Genomic DNA, 16,271 nt, shown 5'->3' on the forward strand with positions numbered 1-16,271 from the left:
ATCTCAATATGATAGAAGACATTTTATTCCATCTCATTACGATAGAAGACATTTTATTCCATCTCATTATGATAGAAGACATTTTATTCCATCTCATTATGATAGAAGACATTTTATTCCATCTCATTATGATAGAAGACATTTTATTCCATCTCATTATGATAGAAGACATGTTATCCTCCCTCTGTCCATAGTGTAAGTATCAATCCCATATGTTGAACCAAGATGATGCAGTGACACTATCTCATCACAACTGATATTAATAGCAATATATTTTTTATAATAAGGCTGTAATGGCTGTTGAAATGTCTTCATGTGGATGTTTAAACTACAAACACTGCATTGATCTCATCTGTTTTCATCCAAAGTAGCAGCCTACACTATAGATCACCAGGCATGCTAACTAGACCACAGTGCATCGCTAGCATTCAACCACACTAATCAAACCTGTGTGGCAACATTGAGAGATCCGGTGCAGTCTGTCACACTGTACGACAATGGTAGAGACAATGGCACCAGACTGCCTGCTTGGTCTCCGATGCTGCTGCTATGGGTTAAGTTTAGTTATGTAAGACACAGGCTGCTTCTCAAATGTCACCCTTTTCCCTATTAAGTGCACTACTATTGACCAGGGACCATAGTGGTCTGGTCAAATGTAGTGCACTATACAGGGACAAGGTGCCATTAGGGATGGAGCCCTAACTGAGATGTGGGGATATTTGTTTCGAGTTCAAAGTGTACTGTGTGTAAATGAATAATGGGCCCTTTTAATAGTCCGTGGTAATGAGCTGCTGTACATCAGAGGAGAAGAGGACCCAGGGGGGGATGCAAACACATGAAGGCACAAAGTATTTGAACCCAGTTCTGGCCTGAACTCAGCCTCAGCCCCCATTGGCCCATTGCCTGTAGCCCACTGCCTGTACACAGAGTGGTGAACTAACCCATGCTGCTCAGCCCTCAGGGAAAGAGCGAAGAGCCACAATACTGTGTGGTAGAGAGACGTGCAGAGGTACCAATTTAATGGATGACTTTAATGATGTTTGCAATAAATGTGATGTAAACATATAATCTGCACCGTGTGCTTTCTAAACGTGTAACGTCTCAGTCTAAACAAACAATTTAAGGTAAATATATGTTGCATCCTAAATGGCACCCTATCCCCTTGTATTAAGTCAGATAGCATGTCGATTCTGCTTGCAATGATCGGTTGAGGGACGAGTGGTAACTAGGAGTGACGCCATCTGACTTAAAACAATGACACTATCCCCTATATAGTGCACTACTTTTGATCAAAGGCCATAGGTGGGGAATAGGGTGTCATTGGAGACGTAGGCAGCCATTTGGAGGTAAATCTAGATCTCTATAACAATCAGCTACAGCAGCAGGTCTTGATCCCTGTTCCTCTTTGTCTGTGTGTTTGAACGTGAACCTGCTGAAGGTCTCTATGATACCACTGAGATGATGGTCTACCAACCCCATGCTGGGTTAATGACCTTTCAGTTTACTCTGGTTTTAACGGGCACCCCCTGACCCCCAGGTCATATGAGATGAGCTGTGATGTGGTGGATGAGAGAGGGAAGGAGAGGCATCTGTCTGTCTGTCGAACCCATGCAGAAGCTTGTGGAGGTTCTCGTTCTACTAGTAGACCTTGACTGGGAAGATCCAGTTTGATATGCATGAGAAGGATGTGCTCAATCTTTTGCTAGTGTTAGAGCACAGTGACGTGTTGAAATGATACCACATAGAAATGTAATGAGTATAACATGCTTGGAACCTCTGACCATTCTAATTATATGTGTTAAAAAACTGCATGATAATGAAATGAGAACATACTGGACCATCGCTGTCTGTGATACTGCATGGCATACTGGTATTACTATACACAGCTCAGTCTTAACTTAATTATTTCATATTAAGAGCCCAAACTAAACTAACATTCATTATTATGGCAGGTAGCCTAGTGGTTAAAGCGTTGGGCCAGTAACCAAAAGGTTTGCTGGATCAAATTCCTGAGCTGACAAGGTAAAAATCTGTTGTCCTGCCCCTGAAAAAAGCAGCTAACCCACTGTTCCCTGGTAGGCTGTCATTGTACATTTTTTTTATTTTTTTTTGTTCTTAACTGACTTACCTAGTTAAGTACATTTTTTAAAAATAATTACAGGTGGAGTTCATTCAGAAGTCTTATTTAAATTGTTCAGCAATCCACCTCTGTGGCTTTGAGAAGTAGACTACGTAGCTGACTATACAGTGAGGTGGATCTGAACATGACAGGAAACTGAAGGAGTATATTTGAAAAGCTTTACCGTCATTGCACTCAAGTTACTGTAAGAGCTCATGTTTTATATCAGGTCACAGTATGATGATGCAAGAAGCAGGTAGAACAAAAACACCAAAATATTTGATGATTTTTTTTAATCATTACTCCAATAAAAAATACATTCATACAGAAATAACTATTTTACAAAACAATTTGAAAAAAAAAACAAAAAAACATGCCATTAATCAAACTAAAATAAACCTCAATTTTTTTCAGCAATAAAGATTCTTTAGTTAAAGATAGGGCTGACAATTTGCAGTTTTGATTATAGAAAGCTGTTCAGTGTGTAATCCTCCAACAATCAGTTTCATTTCTCTTTACTGAATCATTCCCCATTCAAGCTAGAAAATGTAAATCATTCTCCAACACTGTAGCAGACTATCAGAAGTGAACAATACATCATTTGTTTTCAGTTTGTTGAGCCATTAGTACTCTCTCAAGTTAAATGTGGCCTGGTCTTTGTTTTTCATAAACAAACTGCACAATTTAGATTTGTTTGGTCCCTTACCCTGCAAAATATAAGCTTCTTTGAAAAAAACTATTTTTAAACAACACAGATTTTGCATGGTTTGATATCCACAATGTACATTTTAAAAGGAGACTTTCCAACAGTACAGTTGACCAGATCAACTGTACAATGGTATGGGGTTAAAACAAGGACGTCCATACAGGTCAATAAGCAATAAGCATCCACTGTCAGTTTGAGAGCACTCATGTCAGGTAAGCGTTTAACAATTCAACAGACACTAAACATGCCATGGCCTGACCAGAATTGGTTATTTGCAATCAATCTTAATTGACCAAGGCCTTCATGGCCGAGCAGATCACGAGAACTCAACCCCCCAGCCAACTAGGAGACTCTATAATTGACAGTAACTTACCTAATTTACCATCCCACATTCCATTTTAAGTACATAACATACCACATTATGCTACTACACAGTAGTAAACCATTTCAAATGTAATTGTTTCAAGTGCTCTACAATTGTGTCTGGGCTCAAGATAATCAAAAAGTTTTGAAAATGTTGTCTCAATGGATAGATAGATACTGCATGTATGTTGACAAATGATGCACAGAAATGTAAAATGTCAGTAAGTATAAAGCTGACTTTTATTCAAGTTGAGACTGACCTAGACAAGGGCAAAAGGTGTGGCCATATGAATCAGAGCCTTAATAAAGCTATTCAAATCATACACTACTGCATTTCAACCCCCCTGTGAGTGATCTATTTATCTGGACAAGGACACTTACATAAGGCCTCATTAAGGTCAACAGTGCATTTACAGATATAGAAAAAGAGGAGAGCAAGAGAACAAAAATAAAGAAATACATTTTTAAACAGAATAGAAAACTATTCCATGATCAAGACAGTTGCCAAGCAATAGTGATATCTCCAGACATACAAAACAAAAGGAAACAAGTTGCTTCATGTTTCTGTACAATAATGTGGTATCTATGGTGTAAAACAGATGTATTGCTGCTTGTTATTGGGGTTTGCCATCATTATAACTCATCGAGTGACAAACAAACCCAAGATCATGCAACTTCTGGTATAATGAAGGTATTAATGTTGTGTACAACCTTTAGATACAGAGCTTACACAATGGACAACAAATGAGCTTTGTAGCATTAACTTTGAGACGCGCTACTTAATACATTGCACAATTTATATCTGCGCCAAACAATCCACTTCCCTCCTCCCCACCTCGTTTAAGAGTGTCCTACCACCTCCTCTCAGATGGGGGCGCTCTCTCAAACCTCAAACTGGCGGCCCAGACACACACACTGCCAAACCCAGCCTAGATTCAACCAATGCCCCACACAACAGCACAACACGCTTGCATTCATTCATGACCACAAAACGAGACAATAAACCCCCAGCCCACACATAACATCCCCTCAACGCCATTCAGCTCACAACCATACACTTAATAGTCATATATCCACAGGCAGGCATTCAGTCACAGGCATTCTCACAAGCTCACAAGAAACAACACACGTTTATTGGAGTAGTATCGCTGCATGTGTCCAGACCAAGAACTAACTCCACAAAGCATCAGACACCATACAAAGAAAAAACTTTATTTCTTGTCCTCTCAGACATTTTCTTATTTCTCTCTAGCGGATCTCTTCATTCTCCGTCATCCTTGGTGGTTTCCATGATTCTTTTTCCAGAATGTGTCGACCTTTAGAGCTCTTTCCTCCGAGAGGTCTTGGAGGCACTAAGTATGGTGCAGAAATTGCCTGCATGCTTTTACTGGGGCACGCTCCCCTTGTTCACCTTCCTCCCCTCTCAGGGCACTGCACCTCCCCACAGACAGGTTAGGAGACCGTCAGGACCATCCCTCAACACTGCTCTACTCTGGGGCCCAGCTCTTAGATATGTCTCTTCATGTGAAGCGCCAAATGGTCTGAACGAGAGAAACACCTGCAAGGAGAAAGAGAAAGCAAATTAGTCTCAGCATTTTTTAAATAGGTAAAAGACTAATATAACAGCAGTAATATTCAAGTCAATATTTCAGGTGCATGGATTTACCTTAGCTGCCCAAACATTTAACAATTGTTAATGACACTTACAATATTTCTCAATAAAATATTTAAAACAAACAAAAGATAAATCAATCCCTAAACACTTCTCCTACCTGTCACAGTGACTGCATTTAAACGGCTTTGCCCCAGTGTGCTTCCTGAAGTGTCTGGTTAGCTCATCACTCCGTGCAAAACGCCACTCACAGCCTTCCCATGAGCACCTGTAAGGCTTCTCACCTGCAAACAGAAAACAATGATATTATTACTGTGTATCAAAAGAGAGCATGCTCCATTGTTTCCAAATCAGAAATAGACATAACATACTATAAGTTCTACATACTACTAGATACAGTACTACAACTTGTAAATATGAGCTGTGATGTACAGCTTAACAATAGTTGAATAAGCAAACTCCGGGCTTATAAAGTGGGTGGGTGAGAAGGGATAAACGTAGACGATTTCTAACGGTGAAAATTCCATTAGCACTGGTAACATAGTTTGCTTGGAATGTTGGAACCTTGCTCATGTGCAAGACAGCTGTAAACAGCAAGAGGTCAGAGGTGACGACTGCTCACATAACTCAGTAAGGAATAACTGTAAATGTAAAATTCCCACCACACCCTACATTTAAATGATTCAGTCATTTTCTTTTCCCATAGTGAAATGTGATCTGCTTTCAAGATCCAGTCCACATCCTCTATGGCTGGCTTGGCCATGCCCACAAAAGGTTGCCATGTCACCCCTCCCCCTTAGTTAACGTGAAGTCAATGATGCTGTGGGAATTAGTTCACAGTTTAGACCTTCCTTCTAGTGAACTATTCCAAGAATGCAGAGACCAAATTCATGAGTAGAAATCAAAACAAATACTCTTGTAAGCCTATGAATATGTACATTTTTTGATGAGGTTTAAATATAGTCCCTCCTGAAACAGAATAATCTTCTGAATGTTCTTTGTAAAGTAAATGGCTGCAGATTCAGAATAGTGATGACATAACCAGCTGGTCTGGATTTTCCTTTCCAAGGCCTCTCTGCTGTGACAACAGCATTAGTATGTGGGTAACAACACCCACCACCACTCTTTCTGGACTGGCCTACATTACCTGTATAATATTAGTCTAGGGCCTGGTCGAATAGCTCAGAGATTCTGCTCGTTTATATCCATATATACACACTTGGATGGGAGGTGTTGTTGGGTCATGCAGTTTACCTGTACACAATCAATGATTTACCTGTATGTGTACGCTGGTGTGCTTTCAAGTGGGAACTTTTCGTGTAGACCTTACGGCATCCGTTGAAATGACACCTGTGGACCCGCCTCCTCCCATCTGGAGAATCCTCCCCGTTGGCTAAGCTTCCCCTCTCCGCCGTTCGTCCACCAATGCCACCGGTATGTATTTTCCCAGGTGAGTGCAACACGGTCTGTATACCGCTCCACACCTGGGAGGATATGGAGGAGGCCTCCTTGCTCACCTCAGGAGAAGATGGTGGAGTACTGATAACAGTGGAACTCAGGTCCTCTTCCTCTCCCATAATGTCACTCAGTGGGTTGGAGGTGAAGTCGAGGGTAGGGGAGAGGTCATCGGAGCCGTCGGACGCCTCGCTGCTGGCATCGGAGTTAAAGCTGTTGGCCTCCTGATTGTCTTCCTCCTTAATGTGAGTGAGGATCTTTGGGTCGGACGCGGCCTTCTCCCCACAGGCCAGGATCATCCAGAGGTCCTCCTGGCTCGTCTCAAACTTGATGTCTGTGGCCGAGACGTAGGGCTCGCTCTGGAGGTAGCGCTCCAACTCCAGACATGTCTGATGGGATAAGAGAAAAATTAGGACACAATGTAGGAAACAACCCACATATACACCCACAGATGGAGGAGAGGATAATGAGTAAACCATGTAGGAAACAACCCACATATACACCCACAGATGGAGGAGAGGATAATGAGTAAACAACCCACATATACACCCACAGATGGAGGAGAGGATAATGAGTAAACAACCCACATATACACCCACAGATGGAGGAGAGGATAATGAGTAAACCATGTAGGAAACAACCCACATATACACCCACAGATGGAGGAGAGGATAATGAGTAAACCATGTAGGAAACAACCCACATATACACCCACAGATGGAGGAGAGGATAATGAGTAAACCATGTAGGAAACAACCCACATATACACCCACAGATGGAGGAGAGGATAATGAGTAAACCATGTAGGAAACAACCCACATATACACCCACAGATGGAGGAGAGGATAATGAGTAAACCATGTAGGAAACAACCCACATATACACCTACAGATGGAGGAGAGGATAATGAGTAAACCATGTAGGAAACAACCCACATATACACCCACAGATGGAGGAGAGGATAATAAGTAAACAACCCACATATACACCCACAGATGGAGGAGAGGATAATGAGTAAACCATGTAGGAAACAACCCACATATACACCCACAGATGGAGGAGAGGATAATGAGTAAACCATGTAGGAAACAACCCACATATACACCCACAGATGGAGGAGAGGATAATGAGTAAACAACCCACATATACACCCACAGATGGAGGAGAGGATAATGAGTAAACCATGTAGGAAATAGGAATATAAACAACATATGCAGTACATATATAGACAATGTACAATTCTGAAGGCAGTGGAGTGCATGTAACGGGTGTCCTCTGAGACTATGGTTGCTTCCCAAATGGCACCCTATTCCCTTTATAGTGAAATACTTTTGACCAGGGCCCACAGGGTAGTGGTCAAATAGTGCACTATATAGGGAATAGGGTGCCTTTTGAGAAGCGGACTAGATCAGGGAAGGTTAGTAAACACATTTCCTTAGATGAAATTACTCAGTTGGTGGCGGTGCTCTTTCCTCCAACATAGCTGTCATCATGCACAATTATATCATTTACATATGCTACAGGGGCCCCCTGTGTGTTAGGGAAGTGCTTGTAGATATTTTAAATGTATCAATTATTCAGCATAATGTGGATTTAATAAGGCATCCAGTGGCATTGCTAGAAATAACATGGCACACAAGGGAGTGGAGGAGGTAGGCCTGGTTCAAGCAGGTCCATGAAAAGCTGTATTTATTAATACTGCAAAAGCTACATACATTTATGGGGTTCTTTTTATTCTAAAAAGGAAGTAAGGACTCTTCCGTAAAGCGTGACAACCCGAAAGTGACCATTAACTTCAATATATTCAAAAGTAACAACATTAATTAATTTCAAACTATTTGGGTATAGAAAACATCAGTTATAACCAATATACATTATAGGGTAAGTTGTTATGTAATAGATTTCTGGCAAACCTAAAAAATACTTTGTATTCATTTCAAACATTTATTTTCAACAAGGCAGAATGGATCTCTGGCGAGCTTTAAATTCCTCAGACCGCATGGAGAGTGAACGGCCCCAAGCCCGCATATGGAAGGGAAACTACACCGTGTAGCAAACTCACTTCAATCACTCAGCAAAAAAAAAAAAGAATACCTAGTTTCTCGAATATTATGGAATTCCTATGAAAACACATGTGGGGTGAGAGATGGTGGTAATTTTTAACAAAATCATTTGAAGACGCACATACTCGTCTCCGCTAATTCCAAATACGAGCTCTCTCTCTCACACACAACACACACGCAAGCTCCCGCACACACACACACACACACACACACACATTTTCACGATGACGCATCAGTCGCCTCTAAAACGGAATAAAAACAATGTCTCGTGGTTCACTCATTGGACTAGGCCGTTAGCGTAACTAATGTAATTGCAACGTGCATACTTGTGTTGTTACATATACGTGCATGGAATTTACTAAGGTGTCAAGAACGTGCTACAAGTCCAAATAGTAAAACTTTTTGTTGTTCTGCATTCCTGACAGCTTGCCTCTCCACTGACAGCAACCTGCAGTTGCGCACAAGTTTACTGCGATGTGGGAAAAAAATGTCATTCATTTTAGAGTGTTTCTCTGTAAAAATAGGACTATTCACAAATATAAATACCTGCTGCCAGTACTCCTCGAGAGATGGTAAAGCTGAAAAGTATCCGGTGTCATGTACAATCTGGAGCTCCTGAAAAATGCTGCACATAGGAATAACATCCATTTCGCTCCTATATAGATGCAGCTCAATTACACCCAAAATTCAAGGTAGTTAAATTGTCTTTTTTTTTAAACGTGCGTCTTCGATGTATTAGCATGTATAATATGCTGTTGTAAAAAAGTTGAGAGAAGTAGGTCTGACTATCGCCTTCCAGTGGTGAAAGTGTTCTTCGGAGAACGCTCTTTCTTGCTTGCTTGCTTGCTCTAATAGATAGCAAACACTGAACTCCCTGAAAGTCCGTCGACACTCTGTAAACTTCCCTATTCAAAATCTTACAGCCAGCCTTCCCCACGTGACTAAATTACGCTTTCGTGATACTGACCAATCGGTTAGCCAATGTGTAATACCCGCCCACCTTGACGATCTTCTGTGATATGGTTGGTGCGATGACTGAACACTCCTTCATTCCCATTGGACCATGTGGGCTCTATTTTTGGAGCAGTATATAAAGTTTTCACGCTTACTAAAGCGAAGAATCCACACCTCTGTCGGTATAGTATGATTTCAGCTTACCTTCCAAGTGGCAGTGTTGGTTACAGCTGACTATTATGGCACAAGTTTTAAAATATAATAATTTCTTTACATTTATTCTGGTGTTTGTATTGATATTTTAACAATTCTCATGAATTCGTTTTACTCAATACTTATGTCACTGTGACTGAACTAACAGACGATCTATTTTACACAGCTTGAAACACCAGCCTATGGGACGGAATATAGGGGTGGCATCCAATCAACACCATTCCGGAAAGAGACACTGTGGAAAACAGTGGCCAATGTAACAACTTTGCAAACAAGACTTTGTCACACCATTTAGATTAAAACATACATTCCAGTGATTGGACAGTGATTGAGTGTATGTTTGATTAAATAACAGCCCCAGCTGATAATGTCATTGTGATTATCTCAGACCCAGCTGATGATTCTCATTTCCCCCTGGTTATTTTAGTCTCTTCAGAAAGGCTACCATCATGCAGGGAAGCTTTAAAATAGCCAATATCAGACCTTTATAATTCCATCTTCTTGATTATTTTCTCAAATAGAATATAGGTTGTGGAGAAAGAGATCTCAATTGAGTTGCCTACTGTAAATATCGCCCACCTAGGCACTAAGCTTGATAAACATTTCTAATAAAAGCTCCACTGCTTTAGAATGACAATCATAAGTATCCTGACATTTGTGAGGCAGTAGAGGAACAAATGTAGCTGATCCTACACCACCGCAGGTTTAAACAAGATAATAGCGAGCTCTGCCTAACATATGTACAGTACATACAGGTTCATAAAGTGGCAAAATAAAAATGTAAACAGGTTGTACGTTTCTAAATTAAAAAATGTTGTCCTTCAACATTTGTCAAAACCTCAGTCTTCTATCTTTTAAGCCTGGTCAAAAGACAAGGAGCACACAGTAAAACACATTGAAATATACAAACAAACAAAAACAGGTTCTCGTGCACGGTCGAGGGAAGCACTACCTAAACATTCATTCAACTTCAAATCAAATACGTACGTACATATTTAGGCAGACACATGGCAACTTCCCCCAGGGGGCCACACCTCAAAGTGCCAGTATTTAAAGAAACAGTCAGCCAATGAAATTATAGGATCAATCATTCAATTAGCAAGACAGAAGCATGTACAGTAGGGGAAAAAAGTTTTTGATCCCCTGCTGATTTTGTACGTTTGCCCACTGATAAAGAAAGGGTCAGTCTATAATTTTAATGGTAGGTTTATTTGAACGGTGAGAGACAGAATAACAACAAAAATATCCAGAAAAACGCATGTCAAAAATGTTATAAATTGATTTGCATTTTAATGAGGGAAATAAGTATTTGACCCCCTCTCAATCACAAAGATTTCTGGCTCCCAGGTGTCTTTTATACAGGTAATGAGCTGAGATTAGGAGCACACTCTTAAAGGGAGTGCTCCTAACCGCAGCTTGTTACCTGTAAAAAAGACACCTGTCCACAGAAGCAATCAATCAATCAGATTCCAAACTCTCCACCATGGCCAAGACCAAAGAGCTCTCCAAGGATGTCAGGGACAAGATTGTAGACCTACAGAAGGCTGGAATGGGCTACAAGACCATCGGCAAGCAGCTTGGTGAGAAGGTGACAACATTTGGTGCGATTATTCGCAAATGGAAGAAACACAAAAGAACTGTCAATAGTCCTCGGCCTGGGGCTCCATGTAAGATCTCACCTCATGGGGTTGCAATGATCATGAGAACGGTGAGGAATCAGCCCAGAACTACACGGGAGGATCTTGTCAATGATCTCAAGGCAGCTGGGACCATTGTCACCAAGAAAACAATTGGTAACACACTACGCCGTGAAGGACTGAAATCCTGCAGCGCACGCAAGGTCCCCCTGCTCAAGAATACATATACATGCCCGTCTGAAGTTTGCCAATGAACATCTGAATGATTCAGAGGACAACTGGTGGAAGTGTTGTGGTTAGATGAGACCAAAATGGAGCTCTTTGGCATCAACTCAATTCGCCGTGTTTGGAGGAGGAGGAATGCTGCCTATGACCCCAAGAACACCATCTCCACTGTCAAACATGGAGGTGGAAACATTATGCTTTGGGGGTGTTTTTCTGCTAAGGGGACAGGACAACGTCATTGCATCATTTGACGGGGCCATGTTCTGTCAAATCTTGGGTGAGAACCTCCTTCCCTCAGCCAGGGCATTGAAAATGGGTCATGGATGGGTATTCCTGCATGACAATGACCCAAAACACACGGCCAAGGCAACAAAGGAGTAGCTCAAGAAGAAGCACATTAAGGTCCTGGAGTGGCCTAGCCAGTCTCCAGACCTTAATCCCATAGAAAATCTGTGGATGGAGCTGAAGGTTCGAGTTGCCAAACGTCAGCCTCGAAACCTTAATGACTTGGAGAAGATCTGCAAAGAGGAGTGGGACAAAATCCCTCCTGAGATGTGTGCAAACCTGGTGGCCAACTACAAGAAACGTCTGACCTCTGTGATTGCCAACAAGGGTTTTGCCACCAAGTACTAAGTCATGTTTTGCAGAGGGGTCAAATACTTATTTCCCTCATTAAAATGGAAGTCATTTTCTAACATTTTTGACATGTGTTTTTCTGGATTTTTTTGTTGTTATTCTGTCTCTCACTGTTCATATAAACCTACCATTAAAATTATAGACTGATCATTTCTTTGTAAGTGGGCAAACATACAAAATCAGCAGGGGATCAAATACTTTTTCCCCCCACTGTATGATAAGCAAATGGAGGCTCATTGACAATTATGCAAAAATATGTTTTGCATTGCTTTGCAGATTGTACAATATGAGCTAATTGATGATTTCATTAATATATTGATAGCCTACATTATGTCCCAAGAAACAACACAATATAATAGATATTCATATTTTTTTTAATATAAATGTTTTCAGCTAAACAGTCCAACATTATATGGGTGCAAAACGCATCTGAAGAATTGCATAAGATCTGGGATAAAGTTGAATTCCAGGAAAACAAACAAGCACATTGAAAAGTTAAAGAGCTTCGATAAACAACATTTTTGGAACAGAAACCCATTGTCTCATCCACCAGCCTAGTCAGTCTGCTGCTTTCTACCCTTTGCCCTACTGAGTCTCTTTAGTCAGTCTCAGCTGTAGGCATATTTGCAACACTCAGCATCAGATTTTGCCATAAGAGATAGTTTTTACTTGAGGCCGCCATTATTAGCCTAATAATGATAATTTTGCTCAACAAACATTCATTATGTAGACTTTGATTTGATGTTCAAAAATGAATTCGATTTAATATTGAAATTCACCTGTCCTAAGAATCTCAGGAATCTGTCAAGATAAACACATTCTAAGGATACCGTTTATTTGTGTCATCATGAGACAAGTTTAATCTGCTTGGAATGGATTCAAATTCAGCATCTGTTTGGGGGATAAACAAGTAAAATAGCTTGAGTCGTAACTCAATGACGCCAAGACCAGCTTGTGACTAAATGCTCAATTAAATTAGATGATCCATTGAATCTTCCACAATGAATAACCCTTAATGAACTTTTCTGGAAATATTTTCATCAAACTGTAAAACCAGGCTCTGCAGATTCTGAATGTTAGGAAACAAGTTCAATACATTTTCACTGTGGGGCCAAGTTGGATGACCCAACAAATATGTTTAAAATATTTGATAGAACATGAGGTCTCTGCTGAGGAACTCTCCAGGGCTGCATGCCAATAGGCACTCTATTTCCTATATATTGCAGTACTTTTGGTCAAAGGTAGTGCACTATATACAAAATAGAGTTCAATTTGGGATGCAGACCAGCTCTTTTCTGTGTGTATAGACTACCACTCTGTAATAACTGAAGTGAAAAGATGGCAGTGGCTTGTGCTCAGGAGGAGAGACCTCATCCAGTCCAGCTGAATATGACTCACAGTGTCTCATGACCAGCTCTCAGCAAAACAGATGCCTTCACTTTACCTTGACCAATAAACCATCAAGTGTGTCAATGTAAGACCTTTTCCGGAGTTTATGGCATGAACAACAACATTAAAAGAGCACTATTCAATCCTTTAGGAAATATTGGAAGTAAGGCGATGCATTGATATCAGTCTCTGATCTTAGTTGCTGTGAATGTGTATATTTGGCCCTATTTTTGATATATGGGGGGTCAATCGGGGTCATTGACAGAATAACATATAGAACTTACCTTATGTGCCATCCTGAATTTTTCGTGCATACCTGAGGCATGCTTCTATCCTGAACTCCCATGTAAATATTTCATCGGGAACATGTGAGTATACTGAAAAAGATTGTATACTGAACAAGGTTGAATACTGAACAAGATTGCATACTGAACAAGATTGTATACTGAACAAGACTGTATACTGAACAAGATTGTATACTGAACAAGATTGTATACTGAAAAATACTGTATACTGAACAAGATTGCATACTGAACAAGATTGTATACTGAAAAATACTGTATACCGAACAAGATTGTATATTGAACAAGACTGTATACTGAACAAGATTGTATACTGAACAAGATTGTATACTGAACAAGATTGTGTACTGAACAAGATTGTATTCTGAAAAATACTGTGTACTGAACAAGATTGTATACTGAACAAGATTGTATACTGAAAAATACTGAATACCGAACATGACTGTATACTGAACAAGATTGTGTACTGAACCAGATTGCCTGAGTCCTTACAGTATATCACAAACAGATAAAACTGTGTGCAGCAATCCCAACCTACACGACAGTTAGAACACATTGAAACCTGAATGATGTAATAAAACCTGATCATTACTATAATAAACATGTTATAATTTATGTAAAATGTATGTAAAAAAAATATGACTTAATTCACAAACGTTCAGTAGTGTAGGATATGACATTTCATTAATAATCTATAGAAAATGTTGATGTATTTTTCTTCATCCTTGACAAAAAAAACTGTGATTTTCTAACATTTTCTATGTTGTCAGGCAATGCTAATATCCAGTGGTGGATGTGTTTAATTGTAGCAGTAGCTAAGTGCTCCCAACGTAATAAAGCTGAGTGCTTCTGTCTAGCTTCCTCTACTCAGACCACAGTCTTTAGACAGCCATCATTTTGGTTCTCGTCTCAAATGTTGGTGCAGCACTTAGAAAAGGGTTCTATCTAACGAGTTGAATCATCAAAATCTCGACCTGACAAGGCAAAAAAAGAGCTAAAGTTTAAAAGTAGCTGTGTGTGTGAAATTTGGGTTTGGGTTTTACAACTGCAACTAACTACTTACAGACATTCGACCAGTGAGTAGTGGGCCTTGCATGTATGGTGCAGGCCAGGGTAGCATTGTATTCTTAAAATCAGGAAGGAAACCACTCTACAGCCACAAATGGAAAATGCACAGGACACAGAAAGAGGATATATACTCTAGGCCTATGGAAAACATTGCCAGAGCCAGTTAAGGACATACACCATGTTATATAGAAAACATTCAGAATCAATTCCAGATAAATTGCCCTTGCATGGAGATTATGCATTTAGTACAAAAAGTTTAGCACTGATTATTTCCACTTGAGAGCAAAGGCTCTTTAAATTACTATACACATGAGTATCTATATAAGCGCCATGCATGTATTCCATTTCATTCATTGGATTTTTTTTGGGGCTGGCATACCAGTGCGAACTGTGTCAGAAGAGTGTGTGTGTGTGTTCGTGTTGTGTTTGCGTGTGTCCGTCCGTGCATGCGATTGAGTGCATGTGTGTGTGTCATGGCTTCCCAGACAACAGCTGGGTAATGTTTGATAACAGGACTGACCCCAGAGGAACCCCACATCCATACATGAACACCTGGAACTTGACCTCTTCCCAATGTATCACAGACCTGGTGTGCGTCCCAAATGGTACCCTATTCCCTATATACAGTAGTGCACTACTGTTGACCACGGCCATAGGGACCTGGTCAAAAGTAGTATACTATATAGGAAGTAGGGTGCCATTTGGGACACACACATGGAATTCTCAACATCCGCAAAGGGAATCCTCCTCCCCAACTGACTCACTCAGTTGAGAAACACCCATATAACTAAAACGCCAGAGCTAATCCAAACCTCAGATTTACCTAATTTAAAAACCACAATGCCATGTGATCGTGTCTGACAACATGTTTACAGTGCAAGGCTCATAATTTCATCACGTGTTGCAAGATGAGTCACCACGACCACAAACAGTGCATTAATGTGCTCTGAAATAAAAGAAAGGCTTAGCTCAAGCTGTGTATTTTAATGTCACAGTATTTTTAGGCACCTATGAGTCATTTGTCCTCAAACATGCAGTTTCTGCAGCTACATTGGATACCATGTAATCATGTCCAACTGTTTATTTTTGTCTGAGTCACTCACAGCAGGGCAGTCATACCAATCTTCAAGCAACAAAGTCTGTTCAGATCTCATGTTTAGATGGGGGCAGTTTTGCATACCACAGAAATGGGCTCCATATTGGGCACAGTAATGTGTGTGTGTGTGTGTGTGTGCATGCGTGCGTGCGTACTCGTGCCTATTTGTGTGTCTTTGATCTGTATCATGAGAATGGTATCCATGTCTGTTTGTTTGCGACACCCTCTGTGGTGCAGCACAGTGCTGTCTAAGATCATCAGACTCTGTGTTGAGGCTGCAGAACACGGTGAGGCCTGTTTGTTGGCGTAGCCAGTGGGACAGCAGTACAGCGGGACTCTCTTGAGAAGCACAGTGTCAGACACACACACACACACACACACACTCACACACACACACACACACACACACACACACACACACACACACACACAC

At 40.6% G+C, this 16,271-nt stretch overlaps 1 protein-coding gene across 1 annotated transcript; it reads right to left on the reverse strand.

Annotated features, from left to right (window-relative positions):
- Positions 1 to 2,395: 2,395 nt before the first annotated feature.
- Positions 2,396 to 9,257, reverse strand: LOC115169823 (Krueppel-like factor 6). The gene is made up of 4 exons (XM_029725817.1): positions 8,865 to 9,257; positions 6,077 to 6,644; positions 4,961 to 5,084; positions 2,396 to 4,746 (listed from the first exon to the last, which is right to left on the reverse strand). Exons 1-4 carry the CDS (start codon positions 8,964 to 8,966, stop codon positions 4,695 to 4,697), a joined length of 846 nt encoding a protein of 281 aa, XP_029581677.1. The 5' UTR covers positions 8,967 to 9,257; the 3' UTR covers positions 2,396 to 4,694.
- Positions 9,258 to 16,271: the final 7,014 nt, after the last annotated feature.

The sequence above is a fragment of the Salmo trutta genome, chromosome 31, assembly GCF_901001165.1.
Source record: "Salmo trutta chromosome 31, fSalTru1.1, whole genome shotgun sequence".
Taxonomy (NCBI): Eukaryota; Metazoa; Chordata; class Actinopteri; order Salmoniformes; family Salmonidae; genus Salmo; species Salmo trutta.

Coding starts and splice junctions, on each gene's coding strand:
- LOC115169823 (XM_029725817.1), bottom strand. CDS start 8,966: ATGGATGTTATTCCTATGTGCAGCATTTTTCAGGAGCTCCAGATTGTA. Junction 5,085..6,076: donor ACACCAGCGTACACATACAG/GTAAATCATTGA, acceptor TTCTGTTTGCAG/GTGAGAAGCCTTACAGGTGC. Junction 4,747..4,960: donor AAATGCAGTCACTGTGACAG/GTAGGAGAAGTG, acceptor TTCTCCTTGCAG/GTGTTTCTCTCGTTCAGACC.